Source organism: Nyctereutes procyonoides, unplaced genomic scaffold, assembly GCF_905146905.1.
Source record: "Nyctereutes procyonoides isolate TBG_1078 unplaced genomic scaffold, NYPRO_anot_genome, whole genome shotgun sequence".
In the NCBI taxonomy this organism is placed as follows: Eukaryota; Metazoa; Chordata; class Mammalia; order Carnivora; family Canidae; genus Nyctereutes; species Nyctereutes procyonoides.
In genome coordinates this window covers 8,648,927-8,669,262 of record NW_026575028.1, presented here as the reverse complement: position 1 = coordinate 8,669,262, position 20,336 = coordinate 8,648,927, and the positions used below count along the sequence as shown (strand labels likewise).

General features: G+C 46.6%; 1 protein-coding gene across 2 annotated transcripts; it reads left to right on the top strand.

Annotated features, from left to right (window-relative positions):
- Positions 1-411: 411 nt before the first annotated feature.
- Positions 412-20,115, top strand: FOXJ2 (forkhead box J2). Of its 2 annotated transcripts, none has more exons than XM_055315504.1 (11): positions 412-1,588; positions 7,757-8,103; positions 9,406-9,480; positions 10,235-10,303; positions 10,488-10,628; positions 11,085-11,283; positions 13,821-14,225; positions 14,588-14,689; positions 15,252-15,461; positions 16,097-16,195; positions 17,344-20,115. In XM_055315504.1, the coding sequence occupies exons 2-11, from the start codon at positions 7,771-7,773 to the stop codon at positions 17,430-17,432; spliced, it is 1,722 nt and encodes a 573-aa protein (XP_055171479.1). In that variant the 5' UTR covers positions 412-1,588; positions 7,757-7,770; the 3' UTR covers positions 17,433-20,115. The 2 variants fall into 2 exon arrangements, with proteins under 2 accessions (XP_055171479.1, XP_055171480.1); XM_055315505.1 differs by lacking the exon at positions 412-1,588 and adding an exon at positions 6,793-7,031.
- The last annotated feature ends 221 nt before the right edge of the window (positions 20,116-20,336 follow it).

The window sequence follows — 20,336 nt, the reverse complement described above, 5'->3', positions numbered from 1 at the left end:
TGTCAGGGTAACCGGCTAACCCCGACCCAACGCCATCACCCTGACACACCATCTCCGGGGAACGGGAAGCCCATCAGAGACATTCCCGGGGAGCACCTCGGGTCTGTAGCGTGTAGAACACGCCACAAGGCGCGTGTTAAACTGCGGCTGACAGTGTCGGGCGTGCCCTGGAGGCGGGGGGCGGGGGGTAGACTGTCCCGATCGAGAGCGCAGGGGGCTGCCGTCCCGCGCCGCCCGGGAGCGCTCGGGGTCCAGCGGCCGCGCGGCTGCAGCGGCCCGAGCCGCGGCGCGTCCCCGGGCTGCGGGCCCCGCGGCTCTCCCGGCGCCGCCGGCTCCTCCTTAACCCGCGCGGGGAGGCGGCGGCGGCGGCCGGGCGGGCGGGGGAGGGGGAGGGGCGCGAAGCGCGGCGCGGAGGCCGGGGAGGAGCCGGGGCCTGCAGCGGAGCCGAGCCGAGCCCGAGCCCGAGCCGAGCCCCGACACCGTCCGTCCGCCTTCTGGCTCCCCGGGAGCCCGGACCGGCCGGAGCCCGAGGGGTGGCAGCGCCGGGGCCTCGCGCGCCGAACGGAGCGGACCGGACGGGACGGGACTAGAGGAGGCGCTGCCGCCACGGTAGCCGGGGACCCGAGTCGGGAGCCGCGGCCTCCCGGACCCTGCTACCCAGGCCAGCGCGGGGAGAGCGGGGAGTCGGGGAACCCCACCCTCGGGGGCGCCCCCGGAGCGGAGGCGGGAGCGGGGACGCGAGCAGCCCCTCTCCGCGCAGGAGAGGAGACCCTTTCCACTCGGGCGAGGGACCGAAGAGACCCCTGTCGAGGAGAGTCTCGTCTCCCCTAGGGGCGAGGAACACCCCCCTCCTGGCCCGGGGGACTGACCCCCCGAAGTAGACGGGGCGATCCTGCTAAAGGAAGCCGACCGAGCGAGACCGCCCAGCGCGCCTCCACCCCTCCAAACGCACACTCGCCGCAGTTGAGGACTTTTGAGGCTCAGAGAAAGGAGGAAATGCCTATGGAGTAGGCGCCCTCCATCCTATCCAGTACTCACAGGGGAGACGCGTCCTTACGTCCAGGAGCGGAGGACACGCGAGGGAAAAGAAGAGGAGTCGGCTTTCGGCCTCTCAGGAGAGGGGAAGAACTCTCCTCTCAACTTCCTTGTACCTAGACAGTGGAACAGGGCAGAGCCCCTCCGCTCAGATCTCCAGCAGACAGAAAGAGCCCTCCACTCCCGAAAGATCCAGTTTGGGGGGGAGGGGGACTCCCCCAAGGGGGAGGAGACAACTCCTGGTTGGGAGAGGCTCCTCCCCTCCTCCCCAGGGTAACTGGCAGGGTGTGGGGGGTGTGCCACCTTCCCCAGGTAGGACCTCCTTCTCCTCCTCCTCCTCCTCCTCCTCCTCCTCCTCCTCCTCCTCCTCCCCCCTCCGCTCCTCATCCTCAGGGGACCCGGTTCCCCACCCCAGTTTGGGATGTTCAGCCAAGTACAGGAAGAGCCACTGAGGATGAGACCCTTCATCTGCCTTTGAAGAGGGGAGTCCCTCCAACCCCAAACTCCAGTACCAGGTGGTTCCCTCCTTTTACTGGGGGAACCTTGGAGACAGGTTAGTGCTTTCTTTCACCTTCTCTGTCCTCTTTAGGTACCAGTGGGTGTAGGAGGGGCTGAGATGGTGGCTCTTGGGTTTCAAGACTGGGGAAGGAAAAAGAGACTCTTCTGGGGAATGTGTTCTGAAGAAGCTCCTGGATTCAAACTTCTATCTTGTTGCAGAGGCTCTGAGAAATGGGTTTCCTAGTGTTCGGTGGCTAGATGGATGGGATTCATTTGAGGTCCCTAGGGACGTGTATGTTTCCATGCTGAGGTCAGAGGAATATCAGCAAACACCTGCATTTTCAGAACTCCATCCATACTGTGTAATAATGATGGATACTTCCCAACCAGGATCCCATACTGCCCCCCATCCTTGGGCTTTTTTACTTCACAAAAGTCATCGTGGCATTTCATGGCCTAGACTTGGCTAGGGCTTCCACTGATATTACCTGTTCTTACCTTGTAAGACTCCGTCAGCTTAATGTCTACCAGAGCTGTTCTCTCCAACCCACTGTGATTACCATCTCCTGGACAAGAAAGTCAGTCTGTCCCCACTCACCCTTCCTCAGACACCAGGAGACCTCCTCTTGCGGCATACTCATTCCGGATGGAAGCATGCCTCTATCAATAAAATCCAGAAGGAAAATGGAAATCCTAAATGCCCCAAGGCAGGAAGAAAGGGTGTAGGGGAACACCAACTCCTGGGTTGAAATTCTTCCATAATGCTGGCCCAGTACGCCTGTCCTTGTGCCCTACACAGCTCCTGTCCACAGCTCCTGTCCTCACTGCCATTTCATCAGGAAAAAGCAGATCCTGGCTAGGAAGAGAGGGGTGTTGCTGCTCAGTCTCCTTCCAGTCTTTCGTCTAAAAAAGTTGATCACCAGGGAGATTTGACCTGTGATGAATTTTTTTTCAGAAACCACCTAATAGTTTCATCTTTTCCCTTCCCATCTCTTGTTCAGTTGTGTGTCCCTGGAATCTTTTATTTAAGTTTCTTTCATGAGATACGAGCAGGAATCACCAAAGCCCAGCATTGTCAGAAAAGGCAGGAAAAAGGTGCCAGGACCTCCTTCTAGCTGACACCAGGCTACGTGTTTAGCAGTGTGTCTTGCAGCCTGGGATCACTACCTGGGCGCCCGCTTTCCTGCTTTGCCTTTAGTACATCTCTCATTTTCTATCTGCACCTATAGCAAAACCAAGTGCAACACTTCATCCTAAGTGGGTTTTTATGTTTCTTCTTTCTGCATCTGGGCCATAATGGGCTGCCTAAGTCCCTACATACAGCCACTTGGTCCTGGAAACCACCTTACGTGGTGGTATATGAGACAGGGTTATCGTCTAGGTTTGTATAGCTGTGCTGTGCATTCTCTACATGGTGTGCCTATGTTTCCTAATTCAGGTGAATGTGGCTCTGTTTTGAGTGGGTACGTGTGTGGAGATAGTCATGTGTTTTTCAGACCAAGCCTCCAATTACCCAGAATCCTATGTTTCTGGTAGGCCTCTAGAAGCCGGTGCCTCTGTTCAAGGACCTGGAGAGGGTGCTGGTAAGGCTCCCTGCTTGGAGGAGAGGCTTGGCCTGCTGTGGCCAGCGGGAACCCTCGTGAATGGTTGGGCAAAAGTCATTTCATATGGCAGGGCAGCTCAGTGTCATGCTGGGGTCACTTCTTCTAGAGCCAGCAGGAGAGTTTAATTTCTGATATCTCTGGTCTCAAAAGCATGAGGATCCTTGGCTCTTAACTCGAGAGCTCCCTCCCCTGCTTTGTGAAAAGAGCCGACTCTGGTGTAATAGCAACCTATTTCTCCCCCAAGTGCTTTCCCAGATGCTGGAATGCAACTTGTTGAGTGCCTCAGAATGAACTGTATCACAACAGCTCCAGGTGTACCACCACCACACAGTGTAACTGGCCCTGAATTAGGGACGGAGTTTCCCTAATTCTCCTTGCCTCTGCGGTATCTGTTGGAAGCAGATGGCTGTTGGGTTGGATTAACTATGATTTAGAGAGTGCTGTTTTCCAGATCATGTCTTATGACTAGACTTGGTCCCTGCTGAAAAATAAGGTGATATCCCCTCGTTCCTTCATATTTACTTGGTCCTGGCATTGGTTAGTAGTGGGGTGATACTATCTCCAAAGTAAAAGTTTTAGATTCTGGCATCCTGAAAGCTATTGCAAACTCAGTGCAGGTTTGGTAATGTGAATCATTGCAGGTTTGCTGCTTCCATTCTTACCTCTATGGTCTGCTTTCTATTTTCTAATATTCTCTTTTTTCCCCCATTCAAAATAATAATAATAATAATAATAATAATAGTTACACTTACATAACACTTACTAAATGCCTTAAAATATTAATTTGAGGCAATCCTCACAACAACCCTATGCAGGTACAGTTATCATCTCTATTTTATAGATGAAGAAACAACACAGAGAGGTTAAGTAACTTGCCCAAGCTTGCACAGCCAGGACATAATGGAACCAGGATTGAAACCCAGGCAGCCTGACTGGTAATTGGTGATGTGGTAAACTTAACCACTGCTCTATTAGTTTTGGCATTCTGTCCAGAGCAGGAAGTTATCATTCCAGAGTACCTGACCTTGGCACCATCCAGAGAACAATTCCTGGCCTTTTGGATAAAGTGGGAAGAAAACTTTACCTATTATTTTGGATCTTACGCATCTCATCTAGGGTCACTAATCCACTCCAACAGAATGTCTTTCTCTTTTTCTCCACCTTTCTCCCAGTACTGTAGTCTTAATAGGACGTCCTGTGGATGTGATGGAGCCTGCCCTTTGGCTGCCTTTCCCAGTTTCTATGGGTATTTCCTTTCAGTCTTCCAGCGCGCAGAGAAGAATGTAGCCTGACTTAGGTTCTGCCCAAGCCCAGTGGCATGAGGCCCACCTGGAGAGAGAGGTCTGGGTAACTAGGTTGGTTGGACTGAGAAATGGAAGTATCTCTTGTTTGCCTTTCTAATAATAGCCCTGCACATTAGCCTCCTGCCATTATTTTGGGGAGCATGGAATGTGAAGCAGCCACGAGCTCATTAAGCTTCATTCACTTCCCTCCAAGGATGAAGCTTTGGCAGTGTTTATGACTTCATCCCTTTTATTGGAGGGGGAAACTGAGGCATCAGGACTTCAGGGAGCACTAGATGGTTAGGGACATTGAGTGAGTCAGTGTCAAGGTTGGGAATAGAACTGAGGGACCTCATCTCTGAGGTTCTGTGCACTGGGCTGCCCTTCAAGAATGGGGAAGTGATGGGGGTGAGGAAGTGGGATGGGTAAAGGGAGCATGGTGCCAAAAGATCAGAAGGACCTTTTGCTGCAAGCTTCTTACAAGAATCTGGTCATATTAGTATATATATATACATATATATATAATATATATCCTATATATATTATATATATAAAATATATATTATTAGGATATATATGTTAGGATATATATACAATATATTTGAATATATATTATAATATTATATTATAATATATATTATGTATATATTAGGATATTTAAATATATGTGTTTAAAGGTTATCTTTATTCATGAGAGAGACACAGAGAGTGAGAGGAAGAGACATAGGTAGAAGGAGAAGCTGGGTTCCTGCAAGAAGCCTGATGTGGGACTCGATCCCAGGACCCCGGGATCATGACCTGAGCTGAAAGCAGACACTCAACCGCTGAGCCACCCAGGCATCCCAGATTAGGATATATTTTGAGTGCCAGGCAGTATCTGGAGGGCTGACTGAGAGAGTGCTGGAGAAAGGTTAAATTTAACCTCTCCTAACCTGGTGCTGGTGTAAGGCTAGGGAAGATCAGAGAACAATCAGCAAAGACTGAGCGCTTCCCTTTCCGCAGTTCAGAGTGATTGGCATGTGCCAAATGGGTTCTGTAAACTGCTTGAAATGTATTATCATGTCCCTGTCCAGTGTTGAGAGACTTTCAAATGAAGGGTCTGCGGAAGGCTTCTGTGTTCTTAAGATGAGGTTTCCTAGGGATTCCTAGCAGGAGATACTAGGAAATTCTTTACAGACCTCCCCTTTTGGGGAGGACCCAGGAGAACTCTGGTCACTTGCTTATTGTCACATTACTGTTCGGCTGTGATTACCCACCTGCAAGACCAATGATTGCCCCAAGCGCCCTGCTTTACCCTGGATGCTGTGGTGTTTTGACTTAGTAATGTCCTAGGAGGTCTGAACCTTCTTAGAATGATTAAATGTCCCTATTAATGTCCAAGAGTTTCCATGATTTTAAGGCAAAATGGTGGTGGTGGGCTGGAAAGGATGGTGGTGGGGAAAGAAGCTAAGGATGAAGGAGAAATCCCTTCATGATGCTATTTATAAACATAGCTTTTTTTTTTTTTCACCCCTTTCTCCTGTCAGGCAGTTCTTTGGTTTCAGTTGGGTCTCATGCTGTTCAGGCCCCTGAGGCACTGAGGTGTTTCCTTCAGCTTTGTGGAGTGGGTGTGTTGCTGGTGAGGAGCCCGGCGCAGGGTGCATGTGCCTACATGCAAAGATTGTGTGGGTGGGGACCTTGGGGGACAGGGACATGAGTGAGAATGCTGATCCTTAGGAGAGAGGGTCAGTCTCAAGGGGAGGAGAGTCACTGCCACGGGAGATGGAGTGAGCTGACAACCTGTGAGATGTGTTGGAGTCAGAACACAGCGGGAGACAGTCATACCTGGGCTTGAGCTTCTGACTCTGGAGTGTGTAGATTCGTGTGGAGTCCTAACACTTGTGCCTATCATCCAGGTGCGGATTTAGACATTACAGACATGATGTGTTTCTGTACAGGGCCAGCTACCCCTGGCTCCTCCTGAGAAAAGCCCTGGTGGGATTGTCAACAGGGATACGGGAAAGAAATACTGGCCGGCCTCTCCAGGCCTGTGCAGGCACAAACCTGTCAAGCAGGGAGTGCTCAGGGGGGGTGGCTGGCATGGGCACTCGGGGAGCACCAGTTGGCTACCAAGCGCTTCCTGCCAGCCTTCCGAGACCCTGCAATAGCAGAAAGCAGCACCCGCTGTTCTCCCCCCACCCCCGCCGCAAGATTTCACTCTAGCTGCACCTCTCTGCCAGCAAGAGCGCCCAGGCTGTGTGGGTGGCGGCAGGGTGTGCAAACATCAGGCGTGGGCGGTTTGGCAGCACCAGGAGTCTGCATGGAGGTGCAGCAAGCCTGCGTGCCTGGCTGGGAAGGAAGGAGAGAGGAGGGGGGCGGGAGAAGGGGAGCCAGCTCTTAGCCCTAGAGTGGCTATTTTTAGCCAGGCTATCTGATTGTTACCGGTGTGCACACAGCTGGGTGTCTCCCCCAGCTCAGTGAAGCCCAGCGGGCTCAGAGGTGGGAGGTCCTTGCCCATGACTTCTTCCTGGTGTTGGTGTCTGTGGGCGGGAGCATGCCAGGGGTAGCTTTAAAGGTGTGGGCAGCTGTGCTCAGGATGTGTTACATCTGTGTGTGACTTTGTGCTTTGCTGGTAATGTACATTGTATACCTAACTGATCTCTGGGTATGGGGGCCACTGTGTGTGTGTGTGTCTTGCATCTGTCCTTTGCTGATTGTCATATATAATTCCTGCTTGGGATAAATCTCATAGGCCTCATGTGCACATATATGGGATTAAAAAGGGTGAGTGCTCAAATCTACCTAATACGAAACATCTTTAAAAGTGTTGGTGTGTGCTTCGTTGGCGTATACTTGTGTTTACTCTGTTTTTCTTTACATGTTCACTTGTGCTATCTGTGGATGTCGTATGTAAATAAAACAAGCATCACATAATTGGAGAGTAGACTTTGGCTGATTTTATATGGTCTATTAAGTTTTCAAAAAAATATGATATAGTTTAAGATATTGTGTTGTAGGGGTTTAAGTAAGGAGAACTGAGGGAATAGCACAACTGGGTGGGTTGTTTGACTTCTCTTTTAGTCCTGAATGAAGGGAGAGTCCTGTTGGCTATGTTTTACATTAAGATACAGGGTAAGTACCAGTCTGTCATCTGGTAGATGATTGGTGGTATATTGCTTGGGAGCTTTGGGGACCCTTGGTTGAGGACTGTCCTGTGACAGTCTCCCATGGGAATTATAGAGGGAAGAAACTCTACTTCCCTTAAAGAACTAAGATTTGAATATTACTTGGTGCTAGTAACCAGATAAAACACTCATCTATTCTATTTTCCTCTCCTCTTTGTTCTCTCCTCTGCAGAACCCAGAAGTACCATGGCTTCTGACCTAGAGAGTAGCCTCACCTCCATAGACTGGCTCCCCCAGCTGACCCTTCGAGCTACCATTGAGAAGCTTGGGAGTGCCTCCCAGGCTGGGCCTCCAGGTGGCAGCCGCAAGTGTCCCCCAGGCTCACCCACAGATCCGAATGCCACTCTGAGTAAAGACGATGCAGCAGTGCACCAGGATGGCAAGCCACGATACAGCTATGCCACCCTCATCACCTATGCCATCAACTCCTCTCCCGCCAAAAAGATGACCCTCAGTGAGATTTACCGCTGGATCTGTGATAACTTCCCCTATTACAAGAATGCTGGCATTGGTTGGAAGGTGGGATGGCTTCTATAACTTGCGACAATCTTTTTCTCTACTTTTGTTTCTTCCTATAACCTGGTCCAGTCCACTCTGATCTGTTTCAGAGATGTGTGAACTTAAAATCTTATATCTCCCATCCCCTACTCTTTTTCAGAGTTGAACAACTTTCATAAGGTATATCAGGGAAACTCCAGTGATATCGAGCCACTAAGTGTAGTTATGAGGATGGCAGGATGCTGTTGCTCATCATACCCTCTTACCTTCTGAGTCCTCAAAAAGGAGATTCATTCATTTCACAAATACTTATTGCCACTCTACTATGTTCAAGTCACTGTGCAAGGCATGGCATTGCTTCTTCCTACCTAGAGGTAGGAGTCTCATCAGATTTCCAAAGCTTTGTTGCACATAGTCCTCATCTTTTGAAATTTGTATACTACTACTACTACTACTACTACTACTACTACTACTACTGATGATGATGATGATTAGGTCTTTCACCAACAGCCTATTCACCAAGCAAGTAGTAACAGGATAAGTTGTTTGGCTGGCAATAGAGGAAGAAGAAAACTCCTCTTCCAAGCAAAGAAAGACTGATGTTCTTCATCTTTTGGAACAGTAACTCATTTGCCAGTTGTTGAGTAGGAATGGGGATTTAATGTAGTTCTTTTGCTCTGTAAATCACTAGTTGACATACAAACCAGATAATGATCTGGAGTCTATTGAAAGCATTCAGCTTTTCCTTCATGAATGTGTCCCTGCTAGCTACCACAACCCCCAGCCTCACTCAACACACATATGCAACATTCTTTCTTTCCTCCAAATGCAGCATTCTGTGGGCTGTGGAGAAAACAAAAGTGAACTTGTGCCTTTGTTTTGTTCCTAATTTATATTTTGTTTTTATTTATATAAACAGTTTTAAAGTATTATTCTTTTACTGGAGGCAGAATGAATTAAGAAACTGGGCAGATGTGATTTTGAGGTGTTTATATACCTGTTGTCAGTTAGGTGGAAAGATTGAAAAACTATATAACCAGAAAGATTATGTAGTTTTATATATATATATACCAGAAGCACCTGGTACTTAAATTTATAGGCATTACCTCCCATTGATTAAATTTCTGCATTTTCTGATCTCCTTGCTCTCACTATCTGCTAGGTAAGTTCCTCCATCAGTATAGTTAAGAGGTACTAAGTTTGCCAGATACCGGAACTTTATTATGTATGTTACATCCTTTTGTGTCTGTCCCTCTGTGTCCTACTGGAAAACTTTCTGCTTTACACAATGCTCAAAGCTAACTTGCTTCTCTGCTTCCCTAGAATTCGATTCGGCACAACCTTTCTCTCAACAAGTGTTTCCGGAAGGTACCCAGACCTCGGGATGACCCTGGGAAGGTGAGACGCTCCTAAGCATCGAAAGGAGGAGCAGGAAGGAGAGTAGTTGACAGCCTAGAGTCCTGTGGCTGTTTTAATTACCCAGAAGAGTAAATAATGTTAATTAGAGAAGCAGCTTTATTTTTTTTCTTAAAGGAAGAGTGTGGCTATCATGTTTGTGAGCCCCCACGAGCACGGGTGACTAAGAAAAAAGATTGTGAAATCTTTTTTTTTTAATAGAATTATTTATGGTAAAGTTGAGTTTAATGCCCCCTTTCTTATGTGTGGCACTCTTTCTAGATGTGAAAGGTAGACTTAATAATCTTTGTAGGAACTTTTCTATACAAAAGCCCATCACTTTTATCTTCAAAAGGAAAAAGATAAATCAATGTCTTCATTTGATAATGTGGATGCTGGAGTTCAGGAGAGCATTGCCTCAGATCACACAGAAGGGGAGGGTTGTTTCTGGGCATTTCCAGCTCTTTGAACTAAATACCATCATTTTACTCCTCCAGAACAATCAAGGCCTGTGTTCGGATCACATACCTCTGACTTATTCATTGAGCTTTTAGGACAAATGTACACCTCAAAAATAGCCAGTACCCTCAGGATTCTCTGTGATTCTCCAGTTACTTTTCTTAATATAACTTATTTTTGTGTGTGTGTGTGTGTGTGTGTGTGTGTGTGGAAATTCTCCCAAATATCTACTTTTCCAAAGGTGGAAATTTCCATGTATACTGATTTTGTTTTCTCTGGGGATGGGTTCTCTTTCCAGGGCTCATATTGGACAATTGACACCTGCCCTGACATCTCCCGAAAGAGAAGACATCCTCCAGATGATGATGTAAGTCTGCACCTCATGGGGAGATGCCATTGCTGAGACAGCTGATCCTTCTACATCCTTTTCTGTATATTCAGTCCTTTCCTATGTTTGGGGCAAAGGATGAATACCAGCAGAGTTGAAACCATCGATCTCGGGAGGATGTTTAGCTTCTGCTTCTAGATTTCTGTTCTTTTATAACCCTCAGCTATCCCAAGACTCACCAGAACAGGAGGCAAGCAAAAGCCCACGGGGAGGTGTACCAGGGAGTGGAGAAGCCTCACTGCCTTCCGAGGGGAATCCTCAGATGTCACTTCAGAGCCCCACATCTATCACCAGCTACAGCCAGGTAAGAAGTAGAGGTTTCAGGGTACATGGGGATGGATGGGTAGGTGAGTGGGTGGCTGAACAGATTCCTATATTTGCCAGTTCAAAATGATGTATTGAGTATCTGTGATGTATAAGGCAAAGAAATTGGGAAAGAAGGGGAAAGCAGAAGAGGGAGACAGAGAGAGAGAGAGAGAGAGGATATGTAACAGAACTTTGGGAAAGATCAGGGGGAAGAAAAGTGGTGAGAAGAGAAGAGGAACCAAAAAGGTTATGAGAAAGGAAGATGGACAGAGGCTAGGAAAAAGGCTTGAGGTACATCATGATAGGAATAAAGGAGATAGGAAGGGACAGGGTATTTATTCATTGAAAAGTTAGGAGAGGCTAAAGACAAGCCAGAGAGCTTGGTGACCATTAAGGGGATGTTTGGGTCCTTATTTTAATACATGGATCAAGTCTTTCTTACTCCTTTCTGCAGGGCACAGGATCTGTGGATGGTGGAGCAGTAGGAGCAGGGGCTCCAGGCCGAGAAAGTGCTGAGGGTCCCCCTCCCCTCTATAACACCAACCACGACTTCAAATTCTCCTACTCAGAGATCAATTTTCAGGATCTAAGCTGGTCCTTTCGCAACCTCTACAAATCCATGCTGGAGAAATCCTCTTCCTCCTCTCAGCATGGTGAGCCTGCAGTTGGGATGAGGCCATGAACGTCCTTATACTCCTGAATGGGTGATAACATTCTCTTCTCTCCCTTCTGTCTTATTTTTCATACAAGGAGAGGTTGATCACTGGTCAGGGGAACCATCTCAGAAACCAAAAATGTTTGGAGTCACACTCTTCTGGCTTAGCTCTGAAGGACAGCTGTTTCAAGAGGCAGGCTGGGTTATTAGCTTCAGAAAGTGAGTTGGAGGGATTCCTCTTCTAAAACTAAGGGCAGTGACTTTTATGGCTGCAAGCAGGTCATTTAGAGGATGGCCACCAGGGGACAGCAGTGGTTTCCTTTCCCTCAGAATCTGTTTCATTGTGAGACAAATTAATTCTTTAGTATATTTATATTTATACTGATTTTTTAAAAAGATTTTATTTATTTATTTGAGAGAGAGAGAGAGAGATGGAGAGAGAGTGAGAGAGAGAAATAGTGAAGGAGAACAGGAAGCAGGGAGAAGAAGGAGAAGCAGGCAAACCTGATGTAGGGCTTGATCCCAGGACCCCAGGATCATGACCTGAGGTGGAGGCAGATGCCCAACTGGCTAAGCCACCCAGGCGCCCCTATTTATGTTGATTTTTTTTTAAAGATTATTTATTTGAGAGAGAGAGAGGTGTGCAGAGAGGGAGGGACAGAATTAGTCTTTAAAAAGACTCTGTGCCAAGTGTGGAGCCCAACTCCGGGCCTGATCACACCACCTGAGCTCGTGAAATCATGACCTGAGCCGAAATCAAGAGTCAGACCCTCAACCAACTAACTCACCCAGGCACCCCAATGTGGACTTTTATTAGGAAAAATCTCAAACAGATGCAAAAATAGAGAAAACAGTATAATAAACTCTTAGATTTCCAGCTTTTAAAATGGCCCAATTTTAACAGGTACCAATATTTTTTCAGCTCATTTACCACCCAGCTTTTTTTTTTTTTTAATTGGAGTAATTTAAGGCAATTCCTAGACATGTCATCTCACCTATGGATACTATTTCAGTGTGCAGTCTTAATGATGAAGACTTGGTTATCCACTGCCATTATTACTCTTAATAGAGTTGATAATACTTCCTTAATATGTCTTCCTTTATGTCTTGTCCATACTCAAATTTCCCAAATTACCATGTAAGAGTAATCTAAAGTTCTTATTGGGAAGTCTCCTTGAGAGATCATCTGGTCCAGCCCTCTGTGATTCTTGTTTGTTTCTGGTTTTATTTTATTTTATTTTTTTTTTGTTTCTGGTTTTAAAGAAATCAGAGGTAGGGGTCAAGACTTCAGGTCAGGCATCAGAGCTTCTTGTTCCTACAGTCACCTTGAACAGGCCACAGGAGATGAATGAGATGATTGAAAATGGTTGTAAGCCACCTTTCGGAAATGTATATTAATTGCCGTGGATTTCTTCTTTTATTTATTTACTTATTAATTATTTTTGTAAAGATTTTTATTTATTCATGATAGACACAGAGAGAGAGGCAGAGACACAGGCAGAGGGAGAAGCAGGTCCTTCACGGGGAGCCTGATGTGGGACTCAATCTCAGGACCCCGGGATCACACCCTGAGCCAAAGGCAGATGCTCCACCACTGAGCCACCCAGGCATCCCAGATTTCTTTTTTTTAGATCCTGGGGGATTTAGATCTAGCGTTATGGTCTAAGGTTATAGCCTTTGCTTGAGGAATGAGTGCAGGCCAGATGATTGGTTGATCAGGAGTGGGGAGTAGGGAGGGGCTCTCATAAACAAAGTGAAAAATTAGATTGAATGAGGACTGCCAAGTATTTACTCAAGTTTAATTGTGGCTGAAAGCCCCTACCTGGTCTTAGTTTCTAGTTCTCCCTTGCCCAACATGTGTGAGAACTTCATCTATCCTTGCTCTACACTTCATCCAATTCCATTTGTTGGTAGTGAATCCAAGAAGAGTGTAGACACAGTAAAGAAGAAGAGAGAGCAGGTGCCCAATGGCTTTATTTTATTTGTAATTTACTTTCTAAACTTCACCTGATATCTGACTTATTTTGACACTTTGATTCCAGCCCTACCCCCAGATCCCTGAGGAATAGCATAAAAAGGTACAGGCTGACCTTTTTGCTAACATTTTAGCAGTTGCTGCACTATCAAGGCACTCCATCTGTTATTAGAGGTGGGAGAATGGTGGGTGGCAGAGGAAGCCAAGAGGACTGTTGCCTTCCTAGAATAGCCTTACCCTTGGAAGTCTGGGGTTTCTGCCCAAGGCCTCCCATCTCAATCGTGGAAATCTTGTTTAGTGAAAAATGCATTGGGGTGCCTGGGCAGCTCAATCTGTTGAGAGTATAACTCTTGATTTAGGTTCAGGTCATGATCTCAGGGTCCTAGGTTTGAGCTCTGAGCTCAGTGGAGAATCTGCTTGAGATTCTCTCTCTCCCCCTGGCCCTCCCCCTGTTCACATATGCTCTCTCTTTCTCAAATAAGTAAATGAATCTTTGGAAAAAAAAAAAAAAAGAAAAATGCATTGCCCAATTCACTTGGCTATCTCCTCCTACCCTGTAGGCTTCTCGTCTCTCCTGGGGGACATGCCACCCTCTAACAACTACTACATGTACCAGCAGCCGCCGCCGCCACCTCAGCAGCAGCAGCAGCAGCAACCACCACAGCCACCACCCCAACAGTCACAGCCGCAGCCACAGCAGGCACCAGCCCAGGGACCCTCAGCTGTAGGGGGTGCTCCTCCATTGCACACCCCAAGCCCAGATGGTTGTACCCCACCAGGTGGGAAGCCGGCGGGGGCTGAAGGCTACGGGCCTCCCTCTGTGATGACCATGCATCCACCCCCACTGCAGCACGGAGGCTACCACCCACATCAGCACCATCCCCACCCCCACCCTGCCCAGCAGCCACCGCCGCCACCACAGCAACAGGCACAAGGCCAGGCTCCTATGAACAGTACTGGCTTTGGTGAGTGAGGAGGGTGCAGGGAGATCCGAGAGGAGGGCCAACTGCCCCCCTTCTTCTGATTGTGGCCTGGAGATGCAGTTGGTTAGGAAGCTGACAGTGGGTCTCTAGCCTCGATCCCCCAGCACAGCATCTCTGAGTGAACAGATGTTGCTACTTAGAGCTCCATGTTACAGACTTCTTTGACCACCTGTGATTGCTTTACATATTCTGCCTGTGAGCTAGGTTCCCTATCCCCTAAGCATCCGATAGCTTTACTAGTTCTTGATCTCCAGGGAGAGAGATTTTAAGATTATCTTGGTAACATAATTGATAACCTTGCATAGTCGGAGTGCTTATTATCCATTCTCCTCTCCTCTTTACAGCCTTTCCTCCTGACTGGTGCTCCAATATCGACTCCTTAAAGGAAAGCTTTAAGATGGTGAATCGGCTCAACTGGTCCAGCATTGAGCAGTCACAGTTCTCAGGTGAGTAATGAGAGGAACCTCTTCCAGAGGGAAGAGGAGCATGTTGTGAGTTGAAAGCCTAGTAGAAACCAGCAAAGCAGAAGGGAGTGGTTAAATGAAGTGTGGGGATGGAGGATTCCATTGTTTCCCCTCCATATTTCCCAACGTGGATGATGCCAATGTTATTTTCAAATTTTATAATTTTGCCTTAATGCACTAAAAATATGACCATGTTTTATCTTGGCTAGTTCTGTCCTTAGAGAGGGAAGGCTCTCAGGAATTCAGAAACCTGGACCACTATTTTGTAGTTTTATCACCATTTACTGGCTAATTCATTTGCTCACTTTGAAATTTTGTTTTCTTTACTGGTGGAGATGGAAATTATAATAAGAATTTAGTAAGGAACAAATAGAAGAAGAGTTTGAAAATGTAGAGCTCTAAGAGATGTCACTTATTTTTGGCAATGAACCTAGTCAGTGGCATTGATTCATGATGTGCTTGGGAATCAGTGAGATAGGGGTAAATACCGTAGGGGCTTCATGACCTCTGCAAAGGGTAGCATTTCTTGCTTCTCTGTTTGCAGAACTGATGGAGAGTCTGCGGCAGGCAGAGCAGAAGAACTGGAGCCTCGATCAGCATCACATTGCCAATCTGTGTGACTCTCTCAACCACTTCCTCACTCAGACTGGTCATGTGCCCCCACAAGGGGGCTCCCACCGGCCACCAGCCCCTGCCCGTATTGCTGACTCCTGTGCCCTTACCAGTGGCAAACAAGAGCCAGCCATGAACCAAGGTAGTGAACAAAGCAATTTGCCAAGGAGGTGGAGACTATGACAAAAAGAGAGGGGGAGGTAAAGGACAGAAGAGAGTTGAGAAAAATCATCTGATGAGCAGTGACCCAAACTGAACAGTGGGACTAGTTTGTCTACTACATTGACTGAAGGTTTAGTGTATTAGTAAAGTCCCGTACTGAAAAACTGTATGATTCTCTTTTTACACCTTAATTTGGGAGATCAGAATTACTTAAGAAAAGGGAGGAGAAAGTGCCCATTCCAAGTTTCTGTCTCGGCTACCCCAACCTGGATCATATCAGGTGGTGTCGTGATTCTCTGTGGTTACATGATCTTCAAGCCAGTGAAACGAGAGAGATTCAAGGATCGTGTTTCTATCTCTGTTTCTATATTTGTCATCCTTTGAATAGCCTTGATATTTTATAGTTCCAGGGACAATTAGGGTCCCTTCTTACCCTAAGCTGTGAGGACCAACAGCTCCTGCAGAAAGCCTTTGTGCTTGCTGGAGCAACCAAACAGAGCAAGGAAGGGAGCAGATATGAAGGGGAAACAGAGTACTTCTTTCCCCTTCTATAGTGGGCCCACTTCATTGAATAGAATGAAGCTTACTCAAGTAACTCCTATCTTGCTTTGGCAGTGAACTCTTATGTGCACCCACAAGCCCCCCACCTCTACCCTGGCCCATCACCAATGTACCCCATCCCCACCCAGGACTCAGCAGCATACAATCGCCCAGGTAAGAGCTGGGAAGCTTGTTTCTCCAACAACCCAACCCTCTCTGCCCTGATGAGCTGTTTTGCTTTCCTCTGGCTCTGAGCCTGCATTCTCTTCCCTTTTGCTTACCCCTGCTGGGAGTAGGTAAGCCTTCATGATCCCTAAGGCTGGAGGGTGGGCCCATTTGTGAGGGAGGCATATGTCATGGGAGACCAAAGAAGATTGCTTTACTTTAAGCAAAACTTGTGCCTATGATCATTAAAGGAAGTAAAAGCAGGGATGCCTGGGTGGCTCAGACAGTTGAGGTCTGCCTTCAGCTCAGGTCATGATCTCGGGGTCCTGAGTTTGAGCCCCAAGTCGGGCTCCCTGCTCGGTGGGGAGCCTACTTTTTCCTCTCTCTCTCTGCCCCTCTCCCAGCTCGTGCTCTCTCTCTCTCTCTCATTTGGATAAATAAAATCTTAAAAAAAAAAGGAAGTAAAAGCATGTATGCAGACCCAAGATATAGAACATTTATGTCCAGCTTTGGAATCTAGATGGAAGACATGCTTAGGCAGATACAATGAACATGTCATCCAGACATACCTGCTTTGTGCCCATGTCTGCTTTCCTGTCAGCTGACTCCTCGTATCAGGGATCTGGGATTGAACTACCTCTGATGGGGGGCAGGGAGGGTTGGAAGGAGACCCTAACTTGCCATAAAGAGTATAAATTGAGCAGATCATTCCCTTTTAAATACATTTTGGAAAATCACTATTATTATCCTGCCTAACCACAAGTGTTTTCAATTTTTCGGGTGACATTAGACTCTCGGCTCATGCATTCCTTATACATTAATATGTTTACAAATTCCTGTACTGTGACTTTATATAATAGTACATTCTATATGGGTTTTTTTCATTATTACATGATCTTCATAAGTATAATTCTTACTGGTTGCATAGTATTAAATTGCCATGTGACCTATGTTTGCTCTGGTTTATTTCCACCACTGAAGTGGTGGCTAGCAGCAAAAATAACTCTGGGCTGATAAGGACTATAGTTTCACCAGCCCTTCCTCATGGGGCTGAGCATTGCCAAATAAGGGTACCAGCCCCTTATTTGGGGCTGAGCATTGCCAATCTAGATGGATAGAATAATTCTCCTTTTAATTTCTTTTTCTCTTCCCAACAGCACACCACATGGTCCCTCGGCCACCAGTTCCACCTCCTGGCGCCAATGAGGAGATCCCTGATGACTTCGACTGGGACTTGATCACTTAGGGCATCATGGAAAGTGGCCATGAGCCCAGGGCTGGGCAGCAAAGTCTGGCAGTGGGGCAAGAGCGGTCCCAGCCCATCCCTTCCTCCTTGCTGTATATAGTTATATATCCTCTTTTTTTCTTGCTCTGTCAGAGAAGCCACCGCAAGATGCTGCCGAAGATAACCCCCTCTTTCCTGCCTCCTTCTTCCTCTTCCTTCTTGTGTTTTTCCTAATTCTTTTATTATTATTCTTATTATGGTATTATTATTATTATTATTATTGTTATTATTATTATTGGTTATATGCTATCCCCAGTCTCCTGTCCCTCCCCCACAGACCGTGTTCACCCCTTGCTAATTTAAAATCTGGCTGGAAGGTGAGGCCTTGATGGCCACAGAGAAAGGTTTCAAACCTTGATTGACCTTTCTCTTTGAGAAGCTCAATGCTGATCTCACCTTTTGGACCTAAATTGTTTTCTGTTCCTGTCAGTTCAGTCCAGTACTAGAGAAGCCACATTCTCAAGTAAAAGGGATCTAAAACACTGCTTCATAGCCATGAATTTGCAGGTTCTACTCAATGGTGCTAATTTTGTCCTCTGAGCTCTTTTTTTGTCCCTTTAGATCTTCAATCCTTACCTCTGCCAATCCTCACTCCCATCTAGGGTAAGAGTGATGGTGGTAGTGCAGGAGGGTGATAATAAAATCCCAGTGGAATAAGAAGTCTGGGTTGGGTGGAGTCAAGTGCTGTAGAGGGGTGATGGAATATAAAACGGTCAGTTTCTATATGTTATTGGAAACTTCCATTGGCTTATTCCTACCCCTTAGTCTATTGGAGATAGATTGGTTTTAGCCAGAACTCTGCTTCTGTGGTAGGATTGAGGACAATAATAAAGCAGAGGTTCAGCTTTTAGGAGATAGTTTCAATTTAACCCTTTTGAATGTTTAAACATAATTTTGTCTGGAAATTAAATGTGGCTCATATTTGCACTTACAAATTATCCTTCAATCCCCTTTTCTCATTTGGCAAATAGTATTTTGTCTTCCTTCAGTTGTTTGCTCAGCTCTTCCTTCCCTTTTATTTTCTTCTGCCATTTTCTAGAACTCTCAAGAAAGAAAAGCAAGCCATTAACACTCTTAGTTTCATCATATCCTAGGGCAAGATGGGAACCTCTTTCCCACTGATCGTAGCAGAACCAAACCTATGGCTATGGTGTCGGTGGTAGGAAGGTGAGGAGAGAGAGAGAAGGAGTTGGTATACACATGGGCAGGGAGTATTTCAGTTATTTAGCTGTGTAGGCAAATGCTTCTCTTGAAATCCAGATCATTGGGGCTGAAGCTTTTGCCATTAGGCTTCTGAGTAAAGGAAATTGGTAGAGGGGAGTAAATAATTTAGAGAGGAGAGTTTATGAGGGCCAAGGGAGACCCCTCCCAGAAAAAGGTAAGGAACAAACTTCTCTCCTTTAATGAGGAGTGGCCATGAGTTACTCCTGCAAAGCACTTAGTGTATGTTTAATGTTAACTGTTGAATATTAGCTGCAAGAGGGAAGAGCAATTTTACTTCTGTTTTTATTTCATTGAATGTTTGCTTTCTGAAAACTACAGAATGACATGTAAGGAATGGACAAGGCCACTATCTCTCTTATTTCTGCTTTTTGTTCATATTCTTTTATTTACCCATGACTTCCAGGAGATCTGGCTTTCCACTCTTCTGCTTTTCCCCTCACCCACCCCTTCCTTTCTTTTTAAGGGGGTTATATGCAAGAGTTTGTTGAAGAAGCCTGAAGCAGAGGGGCAGGAAAGGGCGGTTAACTAAAGAGCACTTTATTTCTGTGAAGTTCTTTGTAAGATATGAGGGTGTGAGTGGCTTGAATCCCCCGCTGTTGGGCTATCAGTGGGGTTGAAGTATCACATGATATTTCCCATTGAGGAAAGGAGAATCTCTCTTAGAGGGTGGCAAAATGCCTTTGCCCTGTGTCTGTTCTAGGCATCTTTTCTTTATTCCTTCTAGTCAAGGTGCCTCCTAGAAACAACTTCCCGTCTGTCTTCCCCAAGACTCTCTTTACAGAGGATCACTTCTCTTTTCTCAACCCCTGTTCTACTCAGATCTGCACAGGATTTGCAAGGGTAGACAAAATTGTACATGTAAATGTCCCTTGTTTACGATTTCAACTGTGTCTTCTGAAAACTAGTCTCATTAGGACTCTGGTGGGCTGCCGGAGTAATTGAAGTTTGGGGCTAGGGCTGGAGATGGGCCATCAGGCCTCCTGGGATCTTAGCTTCCTTCCATTTCAACTCAGCCTGGCTAAATGGCACAGGACAAAGCTGACTCTCTTTGGGCCTCCATTTTCCCTCCCCTCCATGAAATGGAAACAATACTCCTTTTTCTTGTTGGTCCAGCATGGCTGGGCTCGAAGTATAGTCGTTGTTGTATTGGGTGATGTGTGCAAAACTGCAGGACCTCACTGCCTATAAGAGGACATAAGGGAGAAATGGGAGGAGAGGGACAGGAAGAGCAATTATTTGGTATAGATATACTCATCCTTGCTTTCTTCTCTTCAACCCCCATGTTTCTGGTTTGGTGAGTCCCTTGTACCACCCATAATGCTTTGCATTGGTGCAGGCTGGCAAGGGGGTGTGTGATCTCACAAGTTGTTGTTGTTGTGTTTTGCATGCTTTCTTAATAAAAAAAGAAAAGGAAGAAGAATGTTTACATGGTTTTATCTTACTGGTGCTGGTCTCAAATTTCTTTTTGCCAGGGTAGGAAGGGAGAAGAGTGGAATCATATGTTTTCAACTGGCCTTGGACTCCTTCCCTACCTCCTACTCTCACATTCAATTAGTTGATCTTGAAATTGTTTTTTTTTTAAGGTTTTATTTATTTATCCATGAGAGATACAGGGTGAGAGGCAGAGACAGAGGGAGAAGC